Source organism: Nuphar pumila, chromosome 12 (assembly GCF_984573655.1).
Source record: "Nuphar pumila chromosome 12, dmNupPumi1.hap1.1, whole genome shotgun sequence".
NCBI lineage: Eukaryota > Viridiplantae > Streptophyta > Magnoliopsida > Nymphaeales > Nymphaeaceae > Nuphar > Nuphar pumila.
Genome location: NC_143260.1, coordinates 87,832,956 through 87,857,670, shown reverse-complemented (window position 1 = coordinate 87,857,670; position 24,715 = coordinate 87,832,956). Strand labels below are relative to the sequence as shown.

General features: G+C 36.3%; 1 protein-coding gene across 1 annotated transcript; it reads left to right on the top strand.

The window, feature by feature from the left end:
- Positions 1-5,620: 5,620 nt before the first annotated feature.
- LOC149821145 (beta-glucuronosyltransferase GlcAT14A-like) lies at positions 5,621-6,178 on the top strand. Its single transcript, XM_089981907.1, has one exon. It carries the CDS (start codon positions 5,621-5,623, stop codon positions 6,176-6,178), a length of 558 nt encoding a protein of 185 aa, XP_089838033.1.
- Positions 6,179-24,715: the final 18,537 nt, after the last annotated feature.

Sequence of the window (24,715 nt, the reverse complement as noted above, 5' to 3'; positions counted from 1 at the left end):
ACGTAGACCCCTCACTGGTTTTTAAAATTCCCCGTTAATAGAGACTGCAATGGATGTAGTAGAAAGAAGACCATGTACCCAAGAAATCCATTTTTCACTAAACCCCATGTTTCACATATAATTTAGTAGGAACCTCCAGTCCAATGAGTCAAAGGCCTTTTCTAAATCAATCTTGCGGATAAGAGATTTCTTACCCAAGACCTTGATTTAGTGAATAGCCTCATGTGCCACCACGATACGAATCATGCAAGCGTCAACCAGGAATGAGGGCACTTTGCACATCTAAAATGAGCGGACTGATAAGCTTCTTCATACGAATAGCCAAAATTTTTGAACTGATCTTGAAAACCGAACCCACTTAAGGAAATGGGTCTATATTTGTGGCCTACCGATCTTTGGGTATAAGTATGATCAATGATTTTGCCAAGCCACGGGGCACTCGAGCATTCAAATAAAATTCATCTAATGACTGTAGAAGATTCCCCTTAACAAAGTCCCAAGTCTCCTTGAAAAACTAAATTGGGAAGCCATCAACCCCAGGGTTTTTGCCATTTGGTAGAGCTCAAACCGCCACTTTGATTTCTTCAAGTGAGAAACATTCAATGATTTGAAATCCATACCCGACATGTCATAATCAATTCTAACACAGTTCGAAAACTGAATCTTAAAGAAATTAAAAGCATTCGGAAGGACTTGCCAACATTGAAATAATTAACCAAAGATGTAATAATATTAGCTTGTCGTATGGAGGAGGTGCACATACGAAAGTATTTAGTGTTGAGTTCCTCATACTTTCAACCAATGGGCCTTTGCACGTTGCTTCCATCTAACACTTTCTTGCACTCTCCATTCACTAATATCGTTGCACCAACCGTTGGCTCACCCTCTTCAAAACAGTGGCCTCCGGGCTCTGTATAACACCTTCCTCCTTGTCTTGCAACACCCTTAACTGAGACTCCCAAGACTCAATACTATTGAACTTCGCCAAACATATCGTCCTATTCCAGTCAATGAGTTTTTCCCCTCGCAAAAACTAGTTTAGATAATAGGTTCAGTCCAGCCCACCTACCTGAACACGAAGCCTCCATTCACCATTGATGCAATATATGTGTCTAAAATTCTCGGTTCCAAGCTCAAAACTAACAGATTTTCTCACAATAGAACCATCCATATCCCCCAATTTAACCAAATTGTGGCATGGTAAAAAATCGAAATAGGATCAACAATGGCATACATATCATGAAATTGCTGCACAAGGGCAAAGAAACTAAGTACTTGTCCAAACTGTCCTTAATGAGCACCAAGAGAGAATACTATCCTTCATAGATAACTGAAGCATCAATCCCCTCCTTCCAGGCGATAAGAATTTCACCATATCTGCCCCTTGAAGGTTTAAAGGCATACCCACATCCCTTCCAAATTCCATCCAGAATGGTCCTGTCAATGAGATTCAACTTCGTCTCTACACACCACTTTCCGCTTTTTTTGGCCAATGATATTTAATAAGAATAGCCGGGTATATTCCAAGATAGGATCCGCATTAGAAAAAACATTGCAATCAAACCCCGATCAGACCTTCCTTGATTGTGGGTGTAACCCACTCCTCTTGGTCCGCATCTCCGAAACAATTGCTTGGCATGAAGATGCTGGTATCTTCTGCTTGTAAAATCTGCGATAGCGTACAACAACAACAGTTGAAATGGCTCACCATCCCCTTTATTCTGAATCGACCCTTCAGCGGACAGCCATGCGGAGCGACGTGGTCCAGTCGACTTAGAGGTCTCACCAGACTCCACAATCAGCTGGGAGGACGCCTGAGGCTGCAGCTCGATTACGCCGCAGGGCGTCATTGCGAGTCCCTGGTCGACCAGGCAAAGGAGGGAAGGACCTTCAGCAACCGGAGGGGGAGCGCACTGCTGAAGCAACAAGTTGAGATATGGGTCAGGGTCAGACCTATCTGGATGTACTGCACCACGGTCAAGCCCCGTATCCACTTCGGCGCTGGATTCCGATTGCCGGAGATCCGGCCGACCGACTCGACTTCAGTGGTTTGGGGGCGGAGTTGTCGGCTTCACCCGCAGCTTAGGGAATCAGAATTCGAGTTGATGAAGCATTCTATCTGGCCGAAAAAAATCATCTAATCTGTAGAATCATTGCCGACAGGCTGAGGCGCACGAGTATCTGACGACCCTGTGATCTTGTCTACCGTAGGAGTTTGCAGTGCTGACCGGCCTCTACAACACCTGCGCCACAATTTTCTTCGCCGAAAATTACAGCAATAGCAGGATGTGCAAACCCAATCCCTTCTTCTGGGCTTATCGGAGGGATTACGACTCATCCTTCTTTCAGGCCCCTTCATTCTTTTCGATTTGAAAGTGGTCCAGCAACCTTGATCCTGCTCACACTTCTTCCCTTCATCACCTCCGGCAACGGTGAAGAGGTGTGTGTGTGGGTGGGTGAGGGGGTGCGTGTGTGTGTGTTTTAACATTAACACCACAAATTTTTTTCGCAGATGCCAAAACACTGCAGGGCAGTATCGAGTCTCACTAGTAGGATTATCCCAGTCTAGAGATCAGTCTATCCTCATTTCGTCAATAAAATTATCATTATACCCATAAATCACCCTTAGCCTTTCATCTGTCAGTCAAGCTCAGCTTAAGTTTAGAAAAGTTAGAATGCGGTCATTTCTAGCCTCTATGAACTCACGATGAACTGTGTCAGTTTCTTTGAGCTAAATTCAATCAATTTCAGGCGAAATAAGCTCATTTTAGCCAGATTGTCCCCGAGTCAGCCAAATCCAGTAGATCCTATCCCCAGGAGTCTAACATGAGTGCATCAAGAGTTTGAACGGTCCAGTTTCAGTTTAAAGTCACTTTTTACATACTCGGACCTTTGTTTTAACTCATTTAAGCTTATTTTAGCATAATTCAGTCTAAATTGAGCTAGTCCCAGTTGGTTGAGCTAGTTTTTAACTTCAAATTTAGTTCACCTAAGTATAACTGGCTTCAGATTCAGTTCATTACAATCCAATCCAGTTCAAATTAGTTCAGACTAGTCTAGTGTCGTGTTTCTGTCCTTGCAGGGCGAAAACCAAAAAAATAAAAATTATCTGGGACAGTATTTTCAATAATTTTTGAACTGGGACAGATCCCAAATTTAGACTCGGATCAATTCCTCCATCCAATATTTTATCAATATCCGAGATTCGATCCATTTCAATTCGGATATTAGATCCAATGCTAGATCTGATGTCTAATTTCTTTCTGGGCATAGATTTTTCATCTAATTCATTCATAAATCTATATTCAGAGTCCAATTCATTCTTTGAACCTAGAATGTCTCATTAGATATTTAGGATCCAATTAAGCTATTTCAGATCCATTTTAGTCTGGATCCACCTTCTGATTCATCCAGGAGTTCAATTCAATCAATTTCTAAATTCTGATTCATCTAACATCTGAGATTCAGTTTCTCCTCTTGGATTCTAATCTAGATCCAAGATTCAAATTTTATTCTCTAAACTAGATCCAAAATCAAAATCTCAGTTTCTATTAAGAATTTGGGGTTTTCCATTTTCAATTTTTCAAAAATCCATATTCAGGGTTCGATTCCCATTTCAAACCAAATTTCCTTCAAATCGAGATCCAGATCCAATCTTTTTTAAAACCTCAAATCCAGATCCTTTTCAAAAACTCAATTTTTATCCTAAATTCAGAATTAGTTCTTGAATTTCAAATACAAATCCACCATTTTGCAAAATTCTTTTGAAAAATACCCTGAATCTAGTTCAAAATTCAGTTTGGATTTCGAAAATGTCAAAATGGATCCAGATCCAGTTTCAAAATCTAATTTTTATTCAAAATTAATTTTGGAATTTCAAATTCAAAATTCAATTTTTATTTGATTTCGAAATAATCTTTGAATTTCAAAAATCCAAAATTAATATTTTTGCAAAATCTCTCAAAATTCAATTTGAATCCAATTTTTGCACAATTTGGATTTTATAAATCAAGATTAGATTTTTGAAATCCAATTAATTCCAAAATCCTCTTTTCATTGTTCATATTTTATTTCCCTTTTATCTTAAATTCAAAAAACAAAAAGCATTTCCAAAATTGGGGAGCCACTTGGCATTTTAAATCAAAATTGTTTTTCAAGGTGCCTTTAAAAACCCCTTTACTTTTAGAAATCACACATGGGCATCACTTGCCAAGTGATGCCCATGTGTCAAATTTTCAAAAGAAGGTTCACTTTGCCCATCTACACAATTAAAAAAAGACCCACATGGGCACCCATGTGCAAGAGGGATGCCATGTGTCAAAGATTTTATGAAATAACAATTTTGCCCATTTAAAAAAAAGAAAGAAAATGCCCACAGGTGCTTGGCACCACCTTTTTGGAGAATTTTTAGGCCCACATCGCTCAGTTTTGCTTAAGCTACCCCCAATCTCAACTATAAATAGACCGCTTGGGGGTCTATTATTTCCATAAGTTGAAGTTTGAGAAATTGAGAGAATCAAAGAGTTCTCTCTTTCTCTTCTCCTCTTTTGGCTCTCTTGGTGGCTAAAGTGAAGAAGAAGAATGAAGCTCTCTAGCCCAAGGTAGGCCCTCTCTTTTCTCTTTTCTAATTTTTCTCTTTTTCTCAAAATCCCCCCCCCCCCCCCTTTTTCTTCTCTTCTCTCGCACAATTTCTTATTAGTATGATGTAATAGCAATGTAGATCCAGCTTAATTTCATGTTAATTTCCATTTTTTATGTTTTGATTCATTCAAATTGCTAATTACTTTATGCATTTTCATTCTAGCCATTTAGAATTGGGATTTGATCTTCAATAGATTACATTCCACATTCTATGGGTCAAATCAATTTCAATTTATTCCTCAATGATTTTAATTTCATTTTAGATGCTTTCATTTCTGTTTTTATATCATTTTCATCATCATCTATGATCTAGAATGATATATCTCATGTTTGATCATTGGATTAAAACATTTATAAGATTCTATTTCATTCAATTATGTTGAGATGATATTTTCAATTCTGATCTATTTTTTTCTTTCATTATTTAGTATAGAATTAGATGTTATTTTGATCTATTTTTTTTTTTTGCATCTACATGCATATGTTTTTTGGATCTCCACCAAAAATTAGATCAATTTGAGTTGGTTTGATCCAAGGTTGTTAAATGTGATTAGGCGAAGCGAGGCGTTGAGCCTGTTATGAAGCGAGGCATTGAAGCGTAAGCTTCATGATCAAAATAATAAAATATATAATATTAATAAAATAGTGAAAATTTTAAATAAAAACTAATAATAAATGATAGTATAAAATAAATTGTGTCTTCACAAGATCTATGATGGCAAATGATGGACGACTGTGGTTGTGAGTAGGATAACCCATAAACTTTGGATCAAGCATGCCCCACCATATCCAAACCACTTTATCCCGATTTGTACTCTGAAATGGCATTTCTGTAAATTTTGGAAAACATGGTGTTGTTTGCGAAGCAAGAAACGGGAAAGAGCCAAGTCGCCAACCACCTCTTTGGTTTGAAAGCCTCTCAACATGTCGCACTGAAGAACCGCCACCCGAGAAAAAATGCCACCACCGCCACCGGGAAATGCAACAGCACCAGCAAACCCTAGCGCTAACATCAACCTCAACGAAGGAGGGGAAGCGCCTCCTCTCCACCTCCTTCGCCTCCCTCCTCCTCTTCATCCTCTCCTTCTCCTGCCGCACGCCCTCCTCACTCCCCCCTCTCCGCTCCGCCCACTTCCTCCCCAATCCTCCGATTCTTAAACCTAACCCAACCTCCGCCTCCATCTCCGCAGTCCCGCACCCTCCCTCCCTCGCCTACTTCATCTCTGGCTCCAACGGCGACTGCGACCACGTCCTCCGCCTCCTCCACGCCGTCTACCACCCCAAGAACCGCTACCTCCTCCACCGCGACCTCTCTGCTTCCCAGGACCAGAGGGAGCGCCTTGCCATATCCGTGCAGTCTGTGCCAGTGTTTCGAGCCACCAGGAACATGGATGTCGTCGGGAAGGCGGACGCCGTCAACTCGCGGGGATCCTCCGTTGTCTCCTCGATGCTCCACGGTGCGGCGATCATAATCCGGTATGTGGAAGGGTGGGACTGGTTCATCAATCTATCCGCTACGGCATCTCCGACGTCGTAGGCGAGGTTTTTCATTCCCTCCTCCCGCCCGCTATGACAATAAGTGGGCCACCATCGCCCGCATCCTCTCCGACCGCACAGACAACGCCATCAAGAACCACGGAACTCCACCGTCAAGCGCAAGTGCTCCACTGTCGGTGATCATGCATATAATTCAGGGTTTATTAACATTTAAATATGCATGATTTTATGAAATAATGTTTCAAAAACCCAATTTTATGTTAGTTTTTGAGTAAATGTGCTAAAATGATTTAAAAATAGAAAATGCATGAAAAATAGTTTTATTTTTACATTTTTATACATATTTTAGTTTTTGTTATATTCATAGTAGTTTAGTTTTAGTTTGCAATTAAAAATGAAATAAAAAATAATAATATAGAAAAATATTTTTTCATTTTAAGTGTTTGTTTTTTTTAAAAAAAGAGAAAAAAAATTTAGAATAGTTTTTTTAGTTTTTCATAAATAAGTTTTGTTTTTAAATCTTTGAAAATTTTATATAGTTTTTGATTTTTGAAAATTGCAAAAATAAACACAAACCGGTTCACCCGGTTTGCTTTTAAAAAAATAAATAAACAAACCGGCTTGAACCGGTTTGCATTTGTTTCAAACCGGTTCCAGCCGGTTCGTTACTTTTAAAAACCCCAAAAACAGGGAGCGGAAGGGCGCCTCCTCCATTCACGCCCAAACCTTCCTCTTTCCCCTCTTTCCCTCTTTTCTCACCATCTTCCACTAACACCGGTGGCTATTCCCTTCCCTACCTTCCCTTTCTCCCTCTTTCTCTGTCAAATCCGGCAACCGGCGGTGATGGAGCTTCCTTCCGGCGACGGCGGCGGTGGTGGAGGTCGTCAGCTTCTTCCCTCAGGTTCACGATGCGGTGAGTGCTGAGTCTTCCTCTTCTTCTTCTTCTTCTTCTACTTCTTCTTCTTCTTCTTCTTCTTCTTCTTCTTCTTCTTCTTCTTCTTCTTCTTCTTCTTCTTCTTCAGAACTTCCTCTTCTTTTTCATTTCTATTTCTTCATCCGTTTCTTCTTCTGCAGCTTCTTCTTTTTCCACTTCTTCTTCCGATCTCTTCTTCTTCTTCTTCTTCTTCTTCTTCTTCTTCTTCTTTTTCTTCCTTCGATCTTCAGCATTTTCTTCTTCCAATTGTTTTTCTTCTTCCGATTTCGATTTCTTATTCAGTTTCTTCTTCTTCTCCAGCTTCTTCTTTACGTTCTTGATGTTTCTGTAAAACGAATATAAAAAAGAAAAAAAAACTGAAAAAAAAAAACTATCGATCCTTGTTGTTTCTAATTTTTTTTAGTTGTCTATTCGATTGATTCATTTGTAATTTTGTTTACTATAATCTTTTTTGTTTGATAGTTCGGTAGTTCCCTGTTTTGATTTTCTGAATTACTGATTTTATTTTTTTTTATTTTTTCTTTTGTTTTCTGTGTGTGTATGAATTACCGATTCATTAGTTTCTTGTTTTTTCATTTTGTAATTTCGATTTTCTGTGTGTAGTTAGTAATTCTGAATGTTTTGATCTTTGCCTTTCTGATTTTTATTTTTACTTTGATTCATTAGTTGTTTTGATTTGATTTTTTTTTTCATCTTTAGCATAAATCTGTTTTTCATTTTATTTCTTGATTGCTGTCAATGTTTTCTATTTCTGTTTTCAATTACAAATGTTCATGTTTTCAATTTAGTAATGTTGTGTTCATTCCACGCATAAATTCTTATTTTGTTTCTATTTCTTTTACTTACTTGTTCATGTATTTTGTGTTTGCTTAATTCTGTAGTCTTTTTAATTTCTGGTTTGTTCAGTTAAGTTTTTCCTGTTGTTAACATTCATGTCATGTTTTTCATTTAATGTTTTTAACCAATTCAACTCCTGTTTTTCAATACAGTTTAGTTTTCATATTCAAGTTCTTGTTATTTTTACATTCTGATGTTTTGATTTTTCTTGTTAAGTAAACTGTTAGTTAAGTACCTGTAATCAATTAGTTAGATTTCTTTCATATTTCTAGCATGTAATTAGTATTTTTTTAGTATAATTCTACTTCTATCTCTGGCACTGCTCGTGTCCTTTGAATTGTGCAGGATAGCAAAAGACTTGAGCGGAAGCGATTACGTGACACGAAGTACGAAGATAGAAGATTTTTACTTTTCAGTTTAGACTTAGAATTTTAATTGGGTTTGTAAATATTGCACTTTACGCCCTCTGCGAAGGGTATTCATTTGTTGTAATAGTTAGTTGTTTTTACTTTTCTTGAACACTTTACAATTCAATAATTCAGCAATAAAGAATAGTTTAGATTTGTGTGTTTGAATACAATATATTCCCGTTCCCTGAGTTCGACCCGGTCTCATCCACTAGTGAGAACCGGTTTTTATTATTTGATGTCTGGTTTTCACATGTTTTTCATTTAAAAATCTTTTCAAAATTTACAACGATTACAAAAAGACATCAAATTTTTGGCGCCGTTGCCGGGGAACGGCGTAATATTAGTATTCGCTTTATTGCCTAGTATTTGTGTTGCATTTAGGTTTAGAACCACGTATGTGCATAGTTTAGAGAAGAGCTTACTTTTCTGCACAGCCCACCTATTAGGATCCCCTTAGAGGTGACTGTGTACGATTGGTACCGTACACATAGATTTCATATTTTTAATGCATAATCTCTGTTATGTGTAACTGCGTGGTGTTTGTTTAGTTTTTGTTGTTTTTAGTTCACTCGCTTTGTGGTTTGCGTGGTTTGGCCGCTTAGTGCGTTAGTTAGGTAGAAAACCAAAGTTAGGACGTGTGCTACACCGGTCTACTCCAAGGTGTACGCAATGGCTGACGATCATCATTTGATCCGTCCTTTGAGGGAGTACTTCATGCCAAATACGTATACTCCCACCTCCTGCATCACAAGACCTGATGTAAGAGCGAGCCATTTTGAGATTAAGGCCAGTGTGATTCAAATGTTACCTTCGTTTTATGGCCTTAGCAATGAGGACCCATATCGTCATCTCGACGAATTCCTTGAGATTTGCTCGACTGTGCGAATCAATAACTTTGGAGATAATGCTATGAGGTTAACTTTGTTTCCGTTCTCTCTTAAAGATAAAGCCAAGCACTGGTTAAAATCTCTTGAGACGGTTCGTATTACTACTTGGGAAGGAATGCAAAAAGAATTTTTAAAAAAATATTTCCCAATTAGTAAAACGAATCAGTTTCGTAAAGCTATAACCAGTTTTTCTCAAATTAAGGGAGAAAAATTTCACGAGTCTTGGGAGAGATTGAAAGATCTTCTCCGCAAGTTGGCAGTTGGTGCAGTATTTTTATGACGGGCTTACTGAAAAGCATCGTCAAATGATGGATTCGTCTTGTGGGGGCACTTTTATGCTCAAGAGTGAAGATGAGGTGTGGTTTCTATTTGAGACCTTGAGTGAAAACACGATGCATCATACCTTGTCTTCACGGCTCGATAGGACTACATCTCTGTCTAGTGGTCCTAGGAAAGTTGGGATTTTCGAAGTTGGGTCTGAATTAGAATTGTGTACCAAGGTTGACCAGTTGACTAGGAAGTTAGATCAATTCCTAGCCAATTCTTCGAGAAGTCCAGTAGAAAGAGTGTGCGAGCTATGTGCTAGCCCTGCACATTGTGTTTCAGATTGTCCGGCAGCGCCATTATATCCTGAATTTGTTCAGGAGCAGGTGAATGCTGCCCAAGGTTTCGCTAGACCCATGCCTGATTCGTTTACATCATCATATACCCCAGGTTGGCGAAACCAATCCATTCCCCTATCCCATCAGCCCTCCCAGACACAGTATAGACTCAGTAACCCTTCACAAGGTTACTCGCACCCCATTTTTTCACAGGTTCATCCCCCAGCCCAACATGCTTATACTCAATCCCATCCTCATGAGCCTTCATTTAGTCAATCCTTCCAAGATAGGATATTACAAGTTTTGAGCTCCCATACGCAGTCAATAGCCAAGCTAGAGACTCAAATGGGACAATTGGTTGAGACTTTCAGTAGGCAAAGCGAGGGGAACCCATCTAGTCATTCTGTTGTCACATCCAAGGGAGAGGATTCCATGTCATTTGACTTGCAACCCACTACTTCACATCATGAGCAAGTCAAATCTATTACACCCCTTCAGTATGGGAAGGCGTGTCACTCCACTCAGGAATCGACTCATGAACCTCATATCATTTCTACTGACGAGTCGATCTCCATGATACCTCAACAGAAGGGGCCTTACTCACAGCATACATTTTCATCATATAAAGCCCCATTTTCTCAGCCTTTAGGATCACCAATCGTTTTGAGTAAGCAAGAGGTGCAGATGCAGAAGGTGCTTGACCAAGTCAAGCCAGATCATATTCACCACTTGTCTGAAGTTGCATTCATTGGTACTCGGTCGGTCCTAGACTCTCGATTATTGACCAGTCTCTCAGATGAGACTAATCTCCGTTCTTCATGTCAAGAGAGTTATGATCCTACAGTTAGAGATAGACGGGATGGAAACACAGTGCGTAGTGTCACAGATGACACTCTTTTCTTCATAGAGCCCGGTTGAGTCTGACTTCATGTCCATTGATCTCATGGACGATGAAGGTTTTTCCAGGGATCCGTCTGGCTGGGGACGTGAAACTTAGCGCTTTATGGGAGGCAACCCATATCTTGTATATTATTAGATTTGATTAGAATTTATAGATTTTATTTTGTTTTTTTACTTTTTAGTTTTATTCATGAGTTTTTTTTATGTTCTTTTTGTTTCATTCATGGTTTTCATGTTTTGTCATGTGTACATTGCATTCATTACATTCATAGAACGTATATTTTTAATTCATATCAGGTCATTCTACTCTTTTCCCTCATTTATTTCTCTCATGTGCATTCACTTAGTTTCACATAAGCATGGGGGAGTGCCACTGGGACAGTGTCATTCAAGCATGGGGGAGGGTATAGAGTGCACACCTTGATATTTCTGTTTACGTTCTTGCACATGTTTACACATATTTCATGAAAAGTAGATTTTTAAAGAAAGAGTTTGAACTTATATGAATGTTATTTCAAATCTGATGTTTTTAGAGGATTTTTAAGCCCCACGAAATTTTTTTTCTGACATAGATCTAAAAATTATGGTTGTTTAAGTGGATTTCGAGGAAATGATGATAGATACATGTTAGAATTTATTTTGAATCATAAATATGAATATGCACAGTTTTATTTTTGAAAAACTAAGCAAATGAACAAAAGCATAAAAATGAGCTCAAAAAGAAAAATATATAGCATGCGTTAGGTTGTTTGGATAATTCCACAATCCTTAGTAGATGGAACTTAGATGTAAGTTGAAACTTTTAATTCCATTTTCGAAAAGGAGAGTGGAAAACTTTGTGATCCTAAGTAACTGAGAACAGATACAAGTTGAAATATTTGACTCTCATGTTATAAAGGTGAATGAAGGAAGTCACTTTTATGTCTTAGTTGATATCTTTTGGTATGTATTGAAAAAGTATAGAAGATATTGACATTGCACAAGGCATAAAAGCAGACCACACGCAAGCTATATGAGAAAAATAAGTGCGCAAAAAGAAAAAAGCGTGAAAAGAAAAAAAAAGAGGAAAGAGCTTAAAAAGAAAGAAAAGTTCAATGCTTAGAAGTATGATTGAGAAAACCTGTGTAGAAAACATATGAGTGAGGATAAGTAAATAATAATATGTTTTTATTGGATTTTCTAAGAATAAAACATAAATAACTGTGATATTTAGAAAAGTGAAAGAAATTCTTTTTCTGTGGTGGTACATAAAAAAAACTCTAATTATATTTTGATTTTGAAATAACAGGAAATATTTGTGAAAATAAAGTCTTTAATTATCTACTGATTGTGAGGATGTGTAATATTATGCATACATGACAGAGATGTGTGTGTGTAGCATCACTGCAAACCCTCACGAGACCTTACTCGTCCACTGGGGTAACCCAGGGGGTGAAAGGGCTTGTTGCATGAGCTAAATGCAACCGTGATTCCTACGAAAGTGAGTTAGGTGATAGTTTGATTTCTTGCATTTTTCTAGTTTGCTCGAGGACTAGCAAAACATAAGCATGGGGGTATTTGATCATGCATATAATTCAGGGTTTATTAACATTTAAATATGCATGATTTTATGAAATAATGTTTCAAAAACCCAATTTTATGTTAGTTTTTGAGTAAATGTGATAAAATGATTTAAAAATAGAAAATGCATGAAAAATAGTTTTATTTTTACATTTTTATACATATTTTAGTTTTTGTTATATTCATAGTAGTTTAGTTTTAGTTTGCAATTAAAAATGAAATAAAAAAATAATAATATAGAAAAATATTTTTTCATTTTAAGTGTTTGTTTTTTTTTTAAAAAGAGAAAAAAAATTTAGAATAGTTTTTTTAGTTCTTCATAAATAACTTTTGTTTTTAAATCTTTGAAAATTTTATATAGTTTTTGATTTTTGAAAATTGCAAAAATAAACACAAACCGGTTCACCCGGTTTGCTTTTAAAAAAATAAATAAACAAACCGGCTTGAACCGGTTTGCATTTGTTTCAAACCGGTTCTAGCTGGTTCGTTACTTTTAAAAACCCCAAAAACAGGGAGCGGAAGGGCGCCTCCTCCATTCACGCCCAAACCTTCCTCTTTCCCCTCTTTCCCTCTCTTAACCTCTTTTCTCACCATCTTCCACTAACACCGGTGGCTATTCCCTTCCCTACCTTCCCTTTCTCCCTCTTTCTCTGTCAAATCCGGCAACCGGCGGTGGTGGAGCTTCCTTCCGGCGACGGCGGCGGTGGTGGAGGTCGCCAGCTTCTTCCCTCAGGTTCACGATGCGGTGAGTGCTGAGTCTTCCTCTTCTTCTTCTTCTTCTACTTCTTCTTCTTCTTCTTCTTCTTCTTCAGAACTTCCTCTTCTTTTTCATTTCTATTTCTTCATCCGTTTCTTCTTCTGCAGCTTCTTCTTTTTCCACTTCTTCTTCCGATCTCTTCTTCTTCTTCTTCTTCTTTTTCTTCCTCCGATCTTCAGCATTTTCTTCTTCCAATTGTTTTTCTTCTTCCGATTTCGATTTCTTCTTCAGTTTCTTCTTCTTCTCCAGCTTCTTCTTTACGTTCTTGATGTTTCTGTAAAACGAATATAAAAAAGAAAAAAAAAACTGAAAAAAAAAAAACTATCGATCCTTGTTGTTTCTAATTTTTTTTAGTTGTCTATTCGATTGATTCATTTGTAATTTTGTTTACTATAATCTTTTCTGTTTGATAGTTCGGTAGTTCTCTGTTTTGATTTTCTGAATTACTGATTTTATTTTTTTTTTATTTTTTCTTTTGTTTTCTGTGTGTGTATGAATTACCGATTCATTAGTTTCTTGTTTTTTCATTTTGTAATTTTGATTTTTTGTGTGTAGTTAGTAATTCTGAATGTTTTGATCTTTGCCTTTCTGATTTTTATTTTTACTTTGATTCATTAGTTGTTTTGATTTGATTTTTTTTTTTTCATCTTTAGCATAAATCTGTTTTTCATTTTATTTCTTGATTGCTGTCAATGTTTTCTATTTCTGTTTTCAATTACAAATGTTCATGTTTTCAATTTAGTAATGGTGTGTTCATTCCACGCATAAATTCTTATTTTGTTTCCATTTCTTTTACTTACTTGTTCATGTATTTTGTGTTTGCTTAATTCTGTAGTCTTTTTAATTTCTGGTTTGTTCAGTTAAGTTTTTCCTGTTGTTAACATTCATGTCATGTTTTTCATTTAATGTTTTTAACCAATTCAACTCCTGTTTTTCAATACAGTTTAGTTTTCATATTCAAGTTCTTGTTATTTTTACATTCTGATGTTTTGATTTTTCTTGTTAAGTAAACTGTTAGTTAAGTACCTGTAATCAATTAGTTAGATTTCTTTCATATTTCTAGCATGTAATTAGTATTTTTTTAGTATAATTCTACTTCTATCTCTGGCACTGCTCGTGTCCTTTGAATTGTGCAGGATAGCAAAAGACTGGAGCGGAAGTGATTACGTGACACGAAGTACGAAGATAGAAGATTTTTACTTTTCAGTTTAGACTTAGAATTTTAATTGGGTTTGTAAATATTGCACTTTACGCCCTCTGCGAAGGGTATTCATTTGTTGTAATAGTTAGTTGTTTTTACTTTTCTTGAACACTTTACAATTCAATAATTCGGCAATAAAGAATAGTTTAGATTTGTGTGTTTGAATACAATATATTCCCGTTCCCTGAGTTCGACCCGGTCTCATCCACTAGTGAGAACCGGTTTTTATTATTTGATGTCTGGTTTTCACATGTTTTTCATTTAAAAATCTTTTCAAAATTTACAACGATTACAAAAAGACATCAGTCGGCAACCCTCCGGCCAAGCGATCCAACAGCTCTGGCGGTGTCAGCCCCTCTTCCGTCACCGCCGGCATCCTCTATCTTAGTCCGAGCAGCCCGTCGAGCTCCGATTTGAGCGACTCCAAACATGATGCGCACGCCTTAGAAGCGAAGCACATTTCGACTTGAGGCATGTGCTTCACATGAGTGAAGCGTGCGTTTCAAGCCTAAAACGCTTCACTGCAATGCCTCAATACCTTGAGCGTGTGCTTCGTTTCTGAGGTGTATGCTTCAGGTATTAAGGCGTACACCTCTCACAATACTGGTTTGATCCTTCAAAAAAATCGAGAAGATTTGGCCTAAAATTAGACCAACTTGTTGGGGTGATTTCTCCCTAACCAGAGATAATCTTTCAAATCTATAAAAATGGATGTCTCCAGCATTGCGTCTAGTCTGTTCACACCAAACTTCATTAATTTTTATGGTGTTTTTAAGCCCGATTTTGGTTAAAAACCGCAACCCTATTATACTATATTACTTTTAGGGTTTGGTTTTTAACTGATTTTGTCATAATCATGTCTCCCTAACGAGAGATCATTTTCGAGATCTGTAAAAGAGTTTTTATTCATTTGAATGTTTAGTTCATTTTTGTAAAGTTTCATCCATTTCTATGGAGTATTTATATTTCTTTTACATTTTAAGTTGTAACCTTGCCTATTTGTAATCTAAGGCATTACTCAGGCCCAAAACCAACTTGTTGCATTTGTATCTCCTTAATGGGAGATTATTTTCAAAATCTGTAAAAGAAAGTTTTTTCCTTATATTGTCTAGTTTATGCATGCTAATTTTTATAAACTTTCATCAACTTTTATATGTTATTCAGACCAAAAACTAAAACCCTGTAGTTTTTTCTTTCACAGGTTTTTAGCCAACTTGATCAGATTGGATCTCCCAAATGGAAAATCATTTTCTAGATATGTAAATTAGAATTTTTTTTATATGTCTAATTAAACTCCATAATTTTTTAGCAATTTCTATGAAGTTTTCATATCTGATTCTCATCAAAAATCGAAACACTATCATTTTGCCTTTTTAAGCATTTCTTGAATTTCATTTCAACTTGTTTAGATGTGTCCTCTTTAATGAAAACTCATTTTTAAAATTCGTAAAAAGGGTTTTCTTTTATTTTAGGTCTAATTTATCCACATAAAATTTCATAAATTTATAACATGTTTATGGATTTTTCTTTTATTTTTTAGGACATAAAAAGGTCAAATTATGGAATTTTCTTTAATTTTTCAATAATTGAAGAAAATTCATAACTGCCTATATTTATTTCTAACATGTTTGTTCATTTTGCAGGATTTTTCTTTTCTTTCTTTTCAATTAATTTAATTCATTTAAGGGTTGTAATAATTGTATTAATGAGAAATTTACTTTATGCTTAGTTTAGAATGAATGAGTATGTTAGTTTATTTTTCTTTATTTTAATTTATTGCATTTTTATTTTCTTAAAAACACTATGGAAACACAAATGGCACATGCACCATTTGATAAAGAATAAATAAAACTAAGTAAAGTTGGTATTTACGACCATAGTCGGAATATAAATAATACTTAAAATTATTATTTTTTATTAAATAAAATTCGACCTACACTCTTAGGTCAATTTCAAAAATCATCATTTCTTTTCAAAAAAATCAATTTTTTTTCTTCCTTTATTTGAATTCAAATAAAGGTTAATTCAAGTATATTTATGGTCATAATCATGAATATATGAAAATTAATCTTGTTTTTATTCTATAAAGGCACAAAATCTATTTTTCCTCTTTATTAGAATTTTAATAAAAAATTATTTAAAGTATATTTGTGGCCATAGTCATGAATATATGAAATTATTATTTTTTTAATTCTATAAAGTATCAAATTTCTTTCTTCTCAAAGAAAATAGCATATTCATCATTTAAGATAGAAATTGCATAATTTCTTTTCTCTTTTTCTAAAATATCAAAATTTTCAAAGTATTTTTCATTTTCCAAGCATTTTTCAAGTGATTTTAGAAATTATTTTCCAATTTATTATTAAAACATTTTTTTATTTTATTCTAAGTCATTTTTAAATCATTTTCAAGTTTATTTTAAACCACTTTCAAAACATTTTCAATTTTAGTTCAAAACATTTTCAAGATAATTTCAAGTTTATTCCAATTCATTTTCAAAATATTTTCAAACTTATTCAAAGTATTTTCAAATTTTTAGACTTTCTAAAATCCTCCTTTTCAAAAATAACTTTAACTTTAACTTTCAATTTCAATTTTCCATTCCAATTCCAAAATTCGATTTTCAAATTTCAATTCCAATTTCAATCTAAATCTTAAATTTCAATTTCAATTTCAATTTCAATTTTCAAAATAAACTCAAGTTCCAAAATCAATCTCAAATTCAATTTTGATTTTCAATTTTCAAAATAAACTCAAGTTCCAAAATCAATCTCAAATTCAATTTCCATTTCCATTTCCATTTTCAAACTCAATTCTTCATTCTAAACTTTAATCTCAATTCCATTTCAAATTTCAGTGTTAAATTAAACTTCCATTTCAACTTTTAAAATCCAAAAAATCAATTTCAACTTGAAAATTCACTCTCAATTTCAATCTTTCAAAATCCCAATTTCAAACTTTAAATTCAATTTTTCATTTTCAATCTCATTCTTTTTCAATTCCATTTTTTATTTCCAATTTCATTTTCAATTCATTCTCAATTTCAATCTTTGAATTTTAATTTTAATTTTTATTCTTAATTTCAAAATTCAATTTCAAACTTCTAATTTCATTTGTAATTTCAACTCTTTCAAGTTCCAATTTTAAAGTTCAAAATTTCATTTTTAAAAAAATCAAATCAATTTCAAAATCTAAATGATTTTTGAAATCATTTCAAGTCTGTTTCAAATATATCTTCAAATAATCTTTCAAATCAAGTTTCGAAAAATCACTTGAGAATTCATTTCTTGAAATATTTCTAAGTATTTTTTTTTCAAATCAAAACAATTTTCTCAAAAGCATGCATGTTTTCAAGTTCAAAATCATAGCACAAGCATGATTCTATGTGCATTTAGGACTTAGAATATTTTTTTAGACAAATTTAGGTAAAGCAAAGGCATACATTCAATTCTTGGTTCAATTACTTCTGGTAAAGGCGTCAGAAATGGTTGAACCTCGTACCGACGAGCGAATCCCGTCTCCCCATTTTCTTGCGAATTTCTAAAAAATGGAGGCAAGTTATTTCAAAATCTATTTTTAAAAGGTCAAGTGAGACCTTGCGAGAGTTTTTCTCTTTTCCCTAAAAAGGAAGAAGAAAATTTTTTTCAACGATCACAGGTTTGGTGACCGAGATGGGACTCATCTTTGTCTGGTCAAATTCATGCCTTTTCCTTGTTTAAATTTTGTCCAAGTCATTATTCCATAAATGTCAGCTTCATTTTTATGCAAAACTTAGGAGCCTAGACTCTGACCCAGCTGACATAATGCATATAAGCTTAAGCATGGTTTGGTAGGACCAAATTGAGAAGATTTATTCATGTTCACTTAGACTTAGGTCTAAAATACAACCCTCCTCAATCCAGGGATTGAATGCAAACAATGTGTGCAAATGTATGCTTCTTTATGATTTTTAAAATTCTATCTCTTTAGGACTTTGCATTAGAAACATTTGATTTATTGCATGTTGGTCATATTCTAAAAACATTCCTCACCTATATTGTCTCGGTCTTCATGTTGCTGGGCTTTCTCATTGAACCATAGTTCAGGAAAAAGCCTCACAACTGGGCTACTTATTTGGGCTAATACCCCCTCCCCCCTACCACGTACTAAGGGTCATAGTCCAAAGTATATTGGCAGGTGCTCAAGGATGTTATAAAACGATTACCTTAGAACCAGAGATATTTCTTATGCCACAAACTTTGAGCTTCGACTCGGATATATCGGCATATCTTGATTGGATTCAGATAATCTAAACCTTAGAGTTAGGGTTAAGGTCCTATGAGCTCTTTCAAATATTGCATATTAGAGTCAGCTTCTTAGGGAGTGCCTGCGCATCCTTGTTTGTATAACTCTGTTGTAATTCTGCAATTCTTATTTATTTCTTCTACTTTTTTACATCTTCAGAATAACTTTTTCAAACCCTAGGTATTTCTTTTAAAATTTCTCCTCTATTTCCAAAATGCAGGTGTGTATTTCCTCTGTCTAATCAGTTTTCTAAAAAACCCTGGAAATCTTTTCTAGAAATTCCCCTTGTTTTCCAAAACTCCAGGCGTATACCTCTTTCTCCCTTTTTGGATCTTGATTTTTCTCAATTCTATCTTCTATTTTCTTCAAAGTCCTGCATTTATCATCATTCTGATCTTTATTATTTTCTTCTTCGATGTTATCCAATGGTGTCCGTTTCACTTGATACCATCTTTCCCAAAGACCATATCTCATACGAGATAAGGCAAGGGTTTTCGGATCATCGAGTCATTCACACATATTCTTTTTTCCCTCGTTGGTACTATTTTTGGTTTACCAACTTCTCGCATATGTTCCCAGACCACCTGGATAACTGCGGACTAGAACTAGCATCAGTAGTAGGCAAGCAGACTGTCAACGGAAATTTGATTCAAGCTATGGCAGAACGATGGAATCCTCGTATTTGCACATTTTGGCTTCCATGGGGAGAGATGACTCTGCTGATGGACGAGTTTAATGACATCATGGGATTACCAGAGCCAGCTGGTCAGTCAGATGATCCCATCGAACAACAATTCCTGATTAATATCAAAGGATTGGATATCCGAGATGCGTTAGCCAACGCAACTAGAAGTAGATCTTGGCCACTTATAAAAGTAAATGAAAGTTAGTCCATCAATTTGTTTGGGCTCTATCGCAAGTATGGGGCATATGAGGAGATTGACACTCTATCCCGAATAGCCAAAGAAAGAATTCAGCATGTCATGATCTTGTGCACAGTGGGGTTAGCTTTCTTTCAAGAGGGCCAAAATTTCATCGATATCAAAGTGGTCCAACTCTTGCAGAGATGGGGAAGTCAGCAGACTTGTCGTCTTTCAATTTTCATGGCTGCCCTAGCCTTCATCTACCGTGGTTTGGCTCACTTTGCCCTTGGAGAAACTACTCTGGTAGAAGGATGCGTTTATGCTCTGCAATTATGGTTTCTTCAACATATTCCATCAAAAGCTAGCTCATTCAGATTCAATAGCAAAACACTATAGCCTACTCCCCAATATTGAGCTTTGATGGAGAATCTGTATCAAGATGAGATCGTTTGAGATTATTTTGATAAGCAGGAATCAGTTCCTCACTACTCCTATGCGCAAGGCAAGCGCTACAGACTACTTGGTCCATTCTTCTATGTCGATTACCAGTCGGAAAGGTGCATCAGACAGTTTTCACAGCGACAGACTCATGTCAAGACTCATTTTTTGACGGGTATTATGCCAGAATTTGATTTGTGGTCAGACTAGTGGTCCGGAGCATACCATGCAGCCAAATACACTTGGGATTCTTTTGTTACTCGTTTCATATTTCTGGGACCCAATGTATCTTATGATTATCAAGAGTGGTCACAAATTGTTTGTTCAGCCTCTCTTTGTCTTTGATTTATCATCAATGAAATTACTTTTCTCATATTTTGATATTATCTCAATGTCTCTTCAAAAATTGATAATTTTAATTGAACAAAATTTATTTCAGTTGCAATGGTCACACTCGTTGTGACGACCTCATCCCTGTTAATGGGGTATTCTTTCCAAATAACAATTCAATCTCCATACTTCTTCATCATGGTTGATGACCTCGCCTAGGTAACAAGGCACATTTCAGTTGTTATGAAAATAATAACGCAATGGTCACAATTCTTGTGACGAGCCAATCCCTGATAATGGGATAATCTTCTTAAAAATTATCAACCAAATCTCTAACTCTTCCTTTACTCACAACTTTCATTATTGAATCATCCTAAACAGTCTAACCCTTCTTTATTGTGCAGAGAATTTTGGCATTTTTGAATGGTCCAAACGAGGTCAGGAAAGAGAACAGTTCAATCTCAGCACAGTTCAAGCAGTGACAAAGAAATGAGTTCCCCGATGTCAGCAAAATGGCAAAGTCATCCAAAAGATGACGGCATTGACCCATCGATATACAAACTATTTCAAAAGATGATGAACAAAATGTTGGCTGAACAGGCTAAGAAAGAAGCCAAGAAGACTCCTACCAAAAAGAAAACCAAAGGAAAGGCAATCAAAAAGCATATTAAGATCGTCAAAAAGAGAATTCAGATCGATAGCACTTTGGAAGAATCGTACTCTTCAGAAGAGATTTTGGATGATAAGCAAGAAGTACCTTTCCCAGCCTATCCTGAACCCAAAAAGTATATCCCTGAACCAAAATTCCTCAGAAAACCAAAGGTTCAGCCAATTGAGGACCCTATTCAGAAGCAGTTGAAGGAAATGATCAGAATGGTCAAGGATTTGCAAGCCAGAGACAAAGGCAAGAAAGTATATACAAGTGAGGATTTCTACGATGGGCTAGAAGGTGATGATCACCTAAGAGATCTCCCCAGGAAGTTTATCAGGTTTGATGGATCAGGCGATCCTAAGGCACACTTAGCCATATTCTTCACTGAATACGCCAGATTCAGGAGGGACAACCGAGCTCTATTCTTGTGCTTCCCTCGCAGTCTGGAGGAAACCGCGGCCAAGTGGTATGCAGAGCATGTTAACCCAATTGAACTATGAGAGTTTGATAAAGTTGTCAATATGTTTGTCGAAAGATTCTTGTTCAACATGGAGGCTTTGCCCACTCTGAACCATTTGTGCAATCTAAAGTAGAAAGACAATGAGAAAGCTCGTGATTTCATGTGTAGGTGGAGGTCTACCTGTAACAAGATGAGGAACCCAATCTCGGAAGAGCATGCACTCCAAATCATTCTGAATAACTTTGCGTAACCATTGAGAAGTTTGATTTTCACATCCCCTTCCTGGTATTTCATCAAGTTAACAAAATGAGCTAAATGACTGGAAATGAAGATGGAGAACATAGTATATGAGGGCATCATTGTTGCAAAGAGTAGTCAAGATACCAAGAAGAAGGCCCACTTCACCTATTTCGCTGATTCTTTCAGCAACAAAAACAAAAAGAATAACCTCATCAATGATGCAGAAGGGTTCAAGGATCAGAAAGAGAAGTTTTTTAAAGGTAATGATAAGCCTCTATAGCTCAACCTGCAGCGGAAGGACAAAATTCAAGAAAAATCTAAGCACAAGGATTAGGGAAATAATAAGAAATTCACACCTCTAGATCAACCCTTGGAGAAGGTTATGGAGTACATGTTGGCCCAAGAAATGATCAAATTTCCCAGGATCGCTGATCTCCCGATTATCATGGGCAAATTTAAGGAACAATTTTGCAAATTTCACAGAGTTATGGGGCATGACACTGAGCATTGTTTTGTCCTTAAAAACATCATTCAGGATTACATTCACCAAAACCTCCTAGTAGAGGCTGAGGAAGAAGAAACACCATCTATCTTAGCAGCTCCATTCCTAGACCATACAACTGCAGTGATTACCGAACAACTCTTTCAACCTCAAGACCACATCTGGTCGTGTTCCCAAGAAGATATACTATCTTAGCATCAGATCTTGGTCCTCCAATCTCAGCACACTGGAAGAAAATTGAATATTATATCAGTCTTGAGCAAGGCAAAGTCAACAGTCGAGCCTACTGGGGCATCAGCCAATGTAGCCAAGAGAATTCTAACCTTCCCTAAAAAATTCATTAAAAAGCAAGTCCTTGAAAAGACAGCATCAGGAGAATACACAAACTTTGTTCAGAGACTGATCACCGCCTTGTCCAACGTATCCAATTTTGAGTTATCACGTACTTCTGCAAAACACCAGAAAACTCTAGATGATTTGCTGAGAAAAATCAAGGTAAAGTCGAGCACCACCCTAGAGTACATGGCACAAATCGTCAGTCAGGCAATGACAAATGCACATATTACCTTCTTAGATGATGACTTGCCAAGACCGCATGCCTTCCATAACAATGCTATGTATATCGTGGTGAGAACTAGGGGAATGATGGTTTCACACGTGCTCATCGATGGGGGTAGTAGCCTGAATATCTGTCCAAAGATAACAACAAAAGCATTGGGCTTGAAAGAGAAAGAATGCATGTCAGACCCAATTACTATTTACGACCTTGACAATCACGGTCAAACGGCAAGATAAAAAATCTTTTTGGAGGTCTTCATCAATTACTCTGTCTATGCCATTCTTTTTCATGTGGTCAATGTGCCGCCTACCTACAATCTCTTGCTTGGGCACACTTGGATCCACAATGCCAATGTCGTTCTCTCAACTCTACATCAGTGCATCAAATGGTCGAGGAGAGGAACAATCACCGCCATCACGGAAGAAGACCCCGAAGAAAGGCTACCACAGGCGATGATTTCTTGCCCAACATTTACAGCAAATATTCCCAGCATTAGGAAAAGTGATAAAATCAATCTCAACGAAAGCTTGGAAATGCTTAAGTTAAAAGAAGTACAACCTTCAGAGAACATTGCAGTGACAGTCCAGTGGCAAGGATCGCAGTTCTTCAAGTTGGGAAGACGTGTCGACTACCGCCTTTTTAAAGATCATCCCTTATTTCCTCAGTTTGCCAAAACTAAAAGGAGATTCGATCTTCTGTTGAAGCATGGTTATCAGCCTTTCTAAAGAATGGGAAAGAATGAGGATGGTCGAGTGGAGCCAATCATCCCCACTCGACACTCGACCAACGCAGGGTTGGGGTTCACCGGTCCAGGATCCAACAAGAAAAATGTATTCGTCAAAGGGGCGAAATGAGAAGGATAAATGCCAAAGTTTGTTGCTTTCTTCTTTTTCTTCAGTTATCTTGTAGGGACAAGTCAGTCCCAGTCTTTTGTGTCTTTTTATTAATACTTATAAATATTCAGTCCTTGTTATCAATTTTTTCATCAATGAAAGAATGATATTTTCTCCATATCTTGATCTCTATGTCATATTCTTTGCTTTCCAACTAAATTTAAGGTTTATGGTTTCCCTTAAAAACCCTTATTTTTATTTTCAGGACTGTCAAAACATGCCTTCTAAGTCAATAAGAAGGCTCGTTCTCAATCCAAGTTTTTCTCCAAATAATTCAAAACCAGCCAAAATCCATAAGATAAAGGCAAAAGCAGAAGTCACCAAAGCAACAGAGCAGATTGAAGAGCTAGAAGAGTTTGACTCGACTATACATGAATTGCCAGAGTTTGCTCATATTCAAAAGCAGGATGAACCATCATCTTTGGTACAGGATTCGACTGAGGATGTTAATATTGCCTCAGAAGATGATCCAAAAATCCTCAAAATTGGTTCTAACCCGAATGAAGATGATAAGACAAAACTCATCCATTTTTTCAGAAAGCATCAAGAAGTCTTTGCATGGACTTATTAGGATATGTCAGGCTTGGATCTAAAACTGGTTGAGCATCGTCTCATGTTAAAGCCAGATTCTAAACAAATCAAGCAAAAGTTAAGGAAATTGGATCCTCGGATTGAGCAATAAGTCAAGTAAGGACTTGAAGAGTTGCTAAAAGCAGGGTTCATCAGAACCATTGATTGTCCGGATTAGCTAGTAAACATTGTGGTAGTTCTTAAGAAGAATGGCAAAGTCTGAATTTGCATTAATTTCAGAGATCTCAATAAGGCCACTCCAAAGGATGATTATCCACTCCCAAATATTAATCTTTTGATCGACAACACAATAGGTCATGTCATGTTTTCCTTTATGAATGGATACTTAGGTTACAATCAGATCAAGCTAGTCGCTCGTGATCAAGAAAAAACTTCTTTTACAACACTCTGAGGTACTTTTTGCTATACAGTCATGCCATTTGAACTCAAGAATGTCAGGGCAACTTACCAAAGAGCAATGATCGTTATCTTTCATAATCAAATGCATAAAATCATGGATGCCTATATGGATGACATTCTGGTCAAATCCAAAAAAGAAAAAGATCATCTCGTTGCTCTTGGTCAAGTCTTTGAAAGACTTATTCTCTACAAGTTGAGACTCAACCCTCATAAATGTGTTTTCAGGGTGGAGTCAGGCAAGTTGCTCGGCTTCATAATCAGCAAGAAAGGAATAGAGG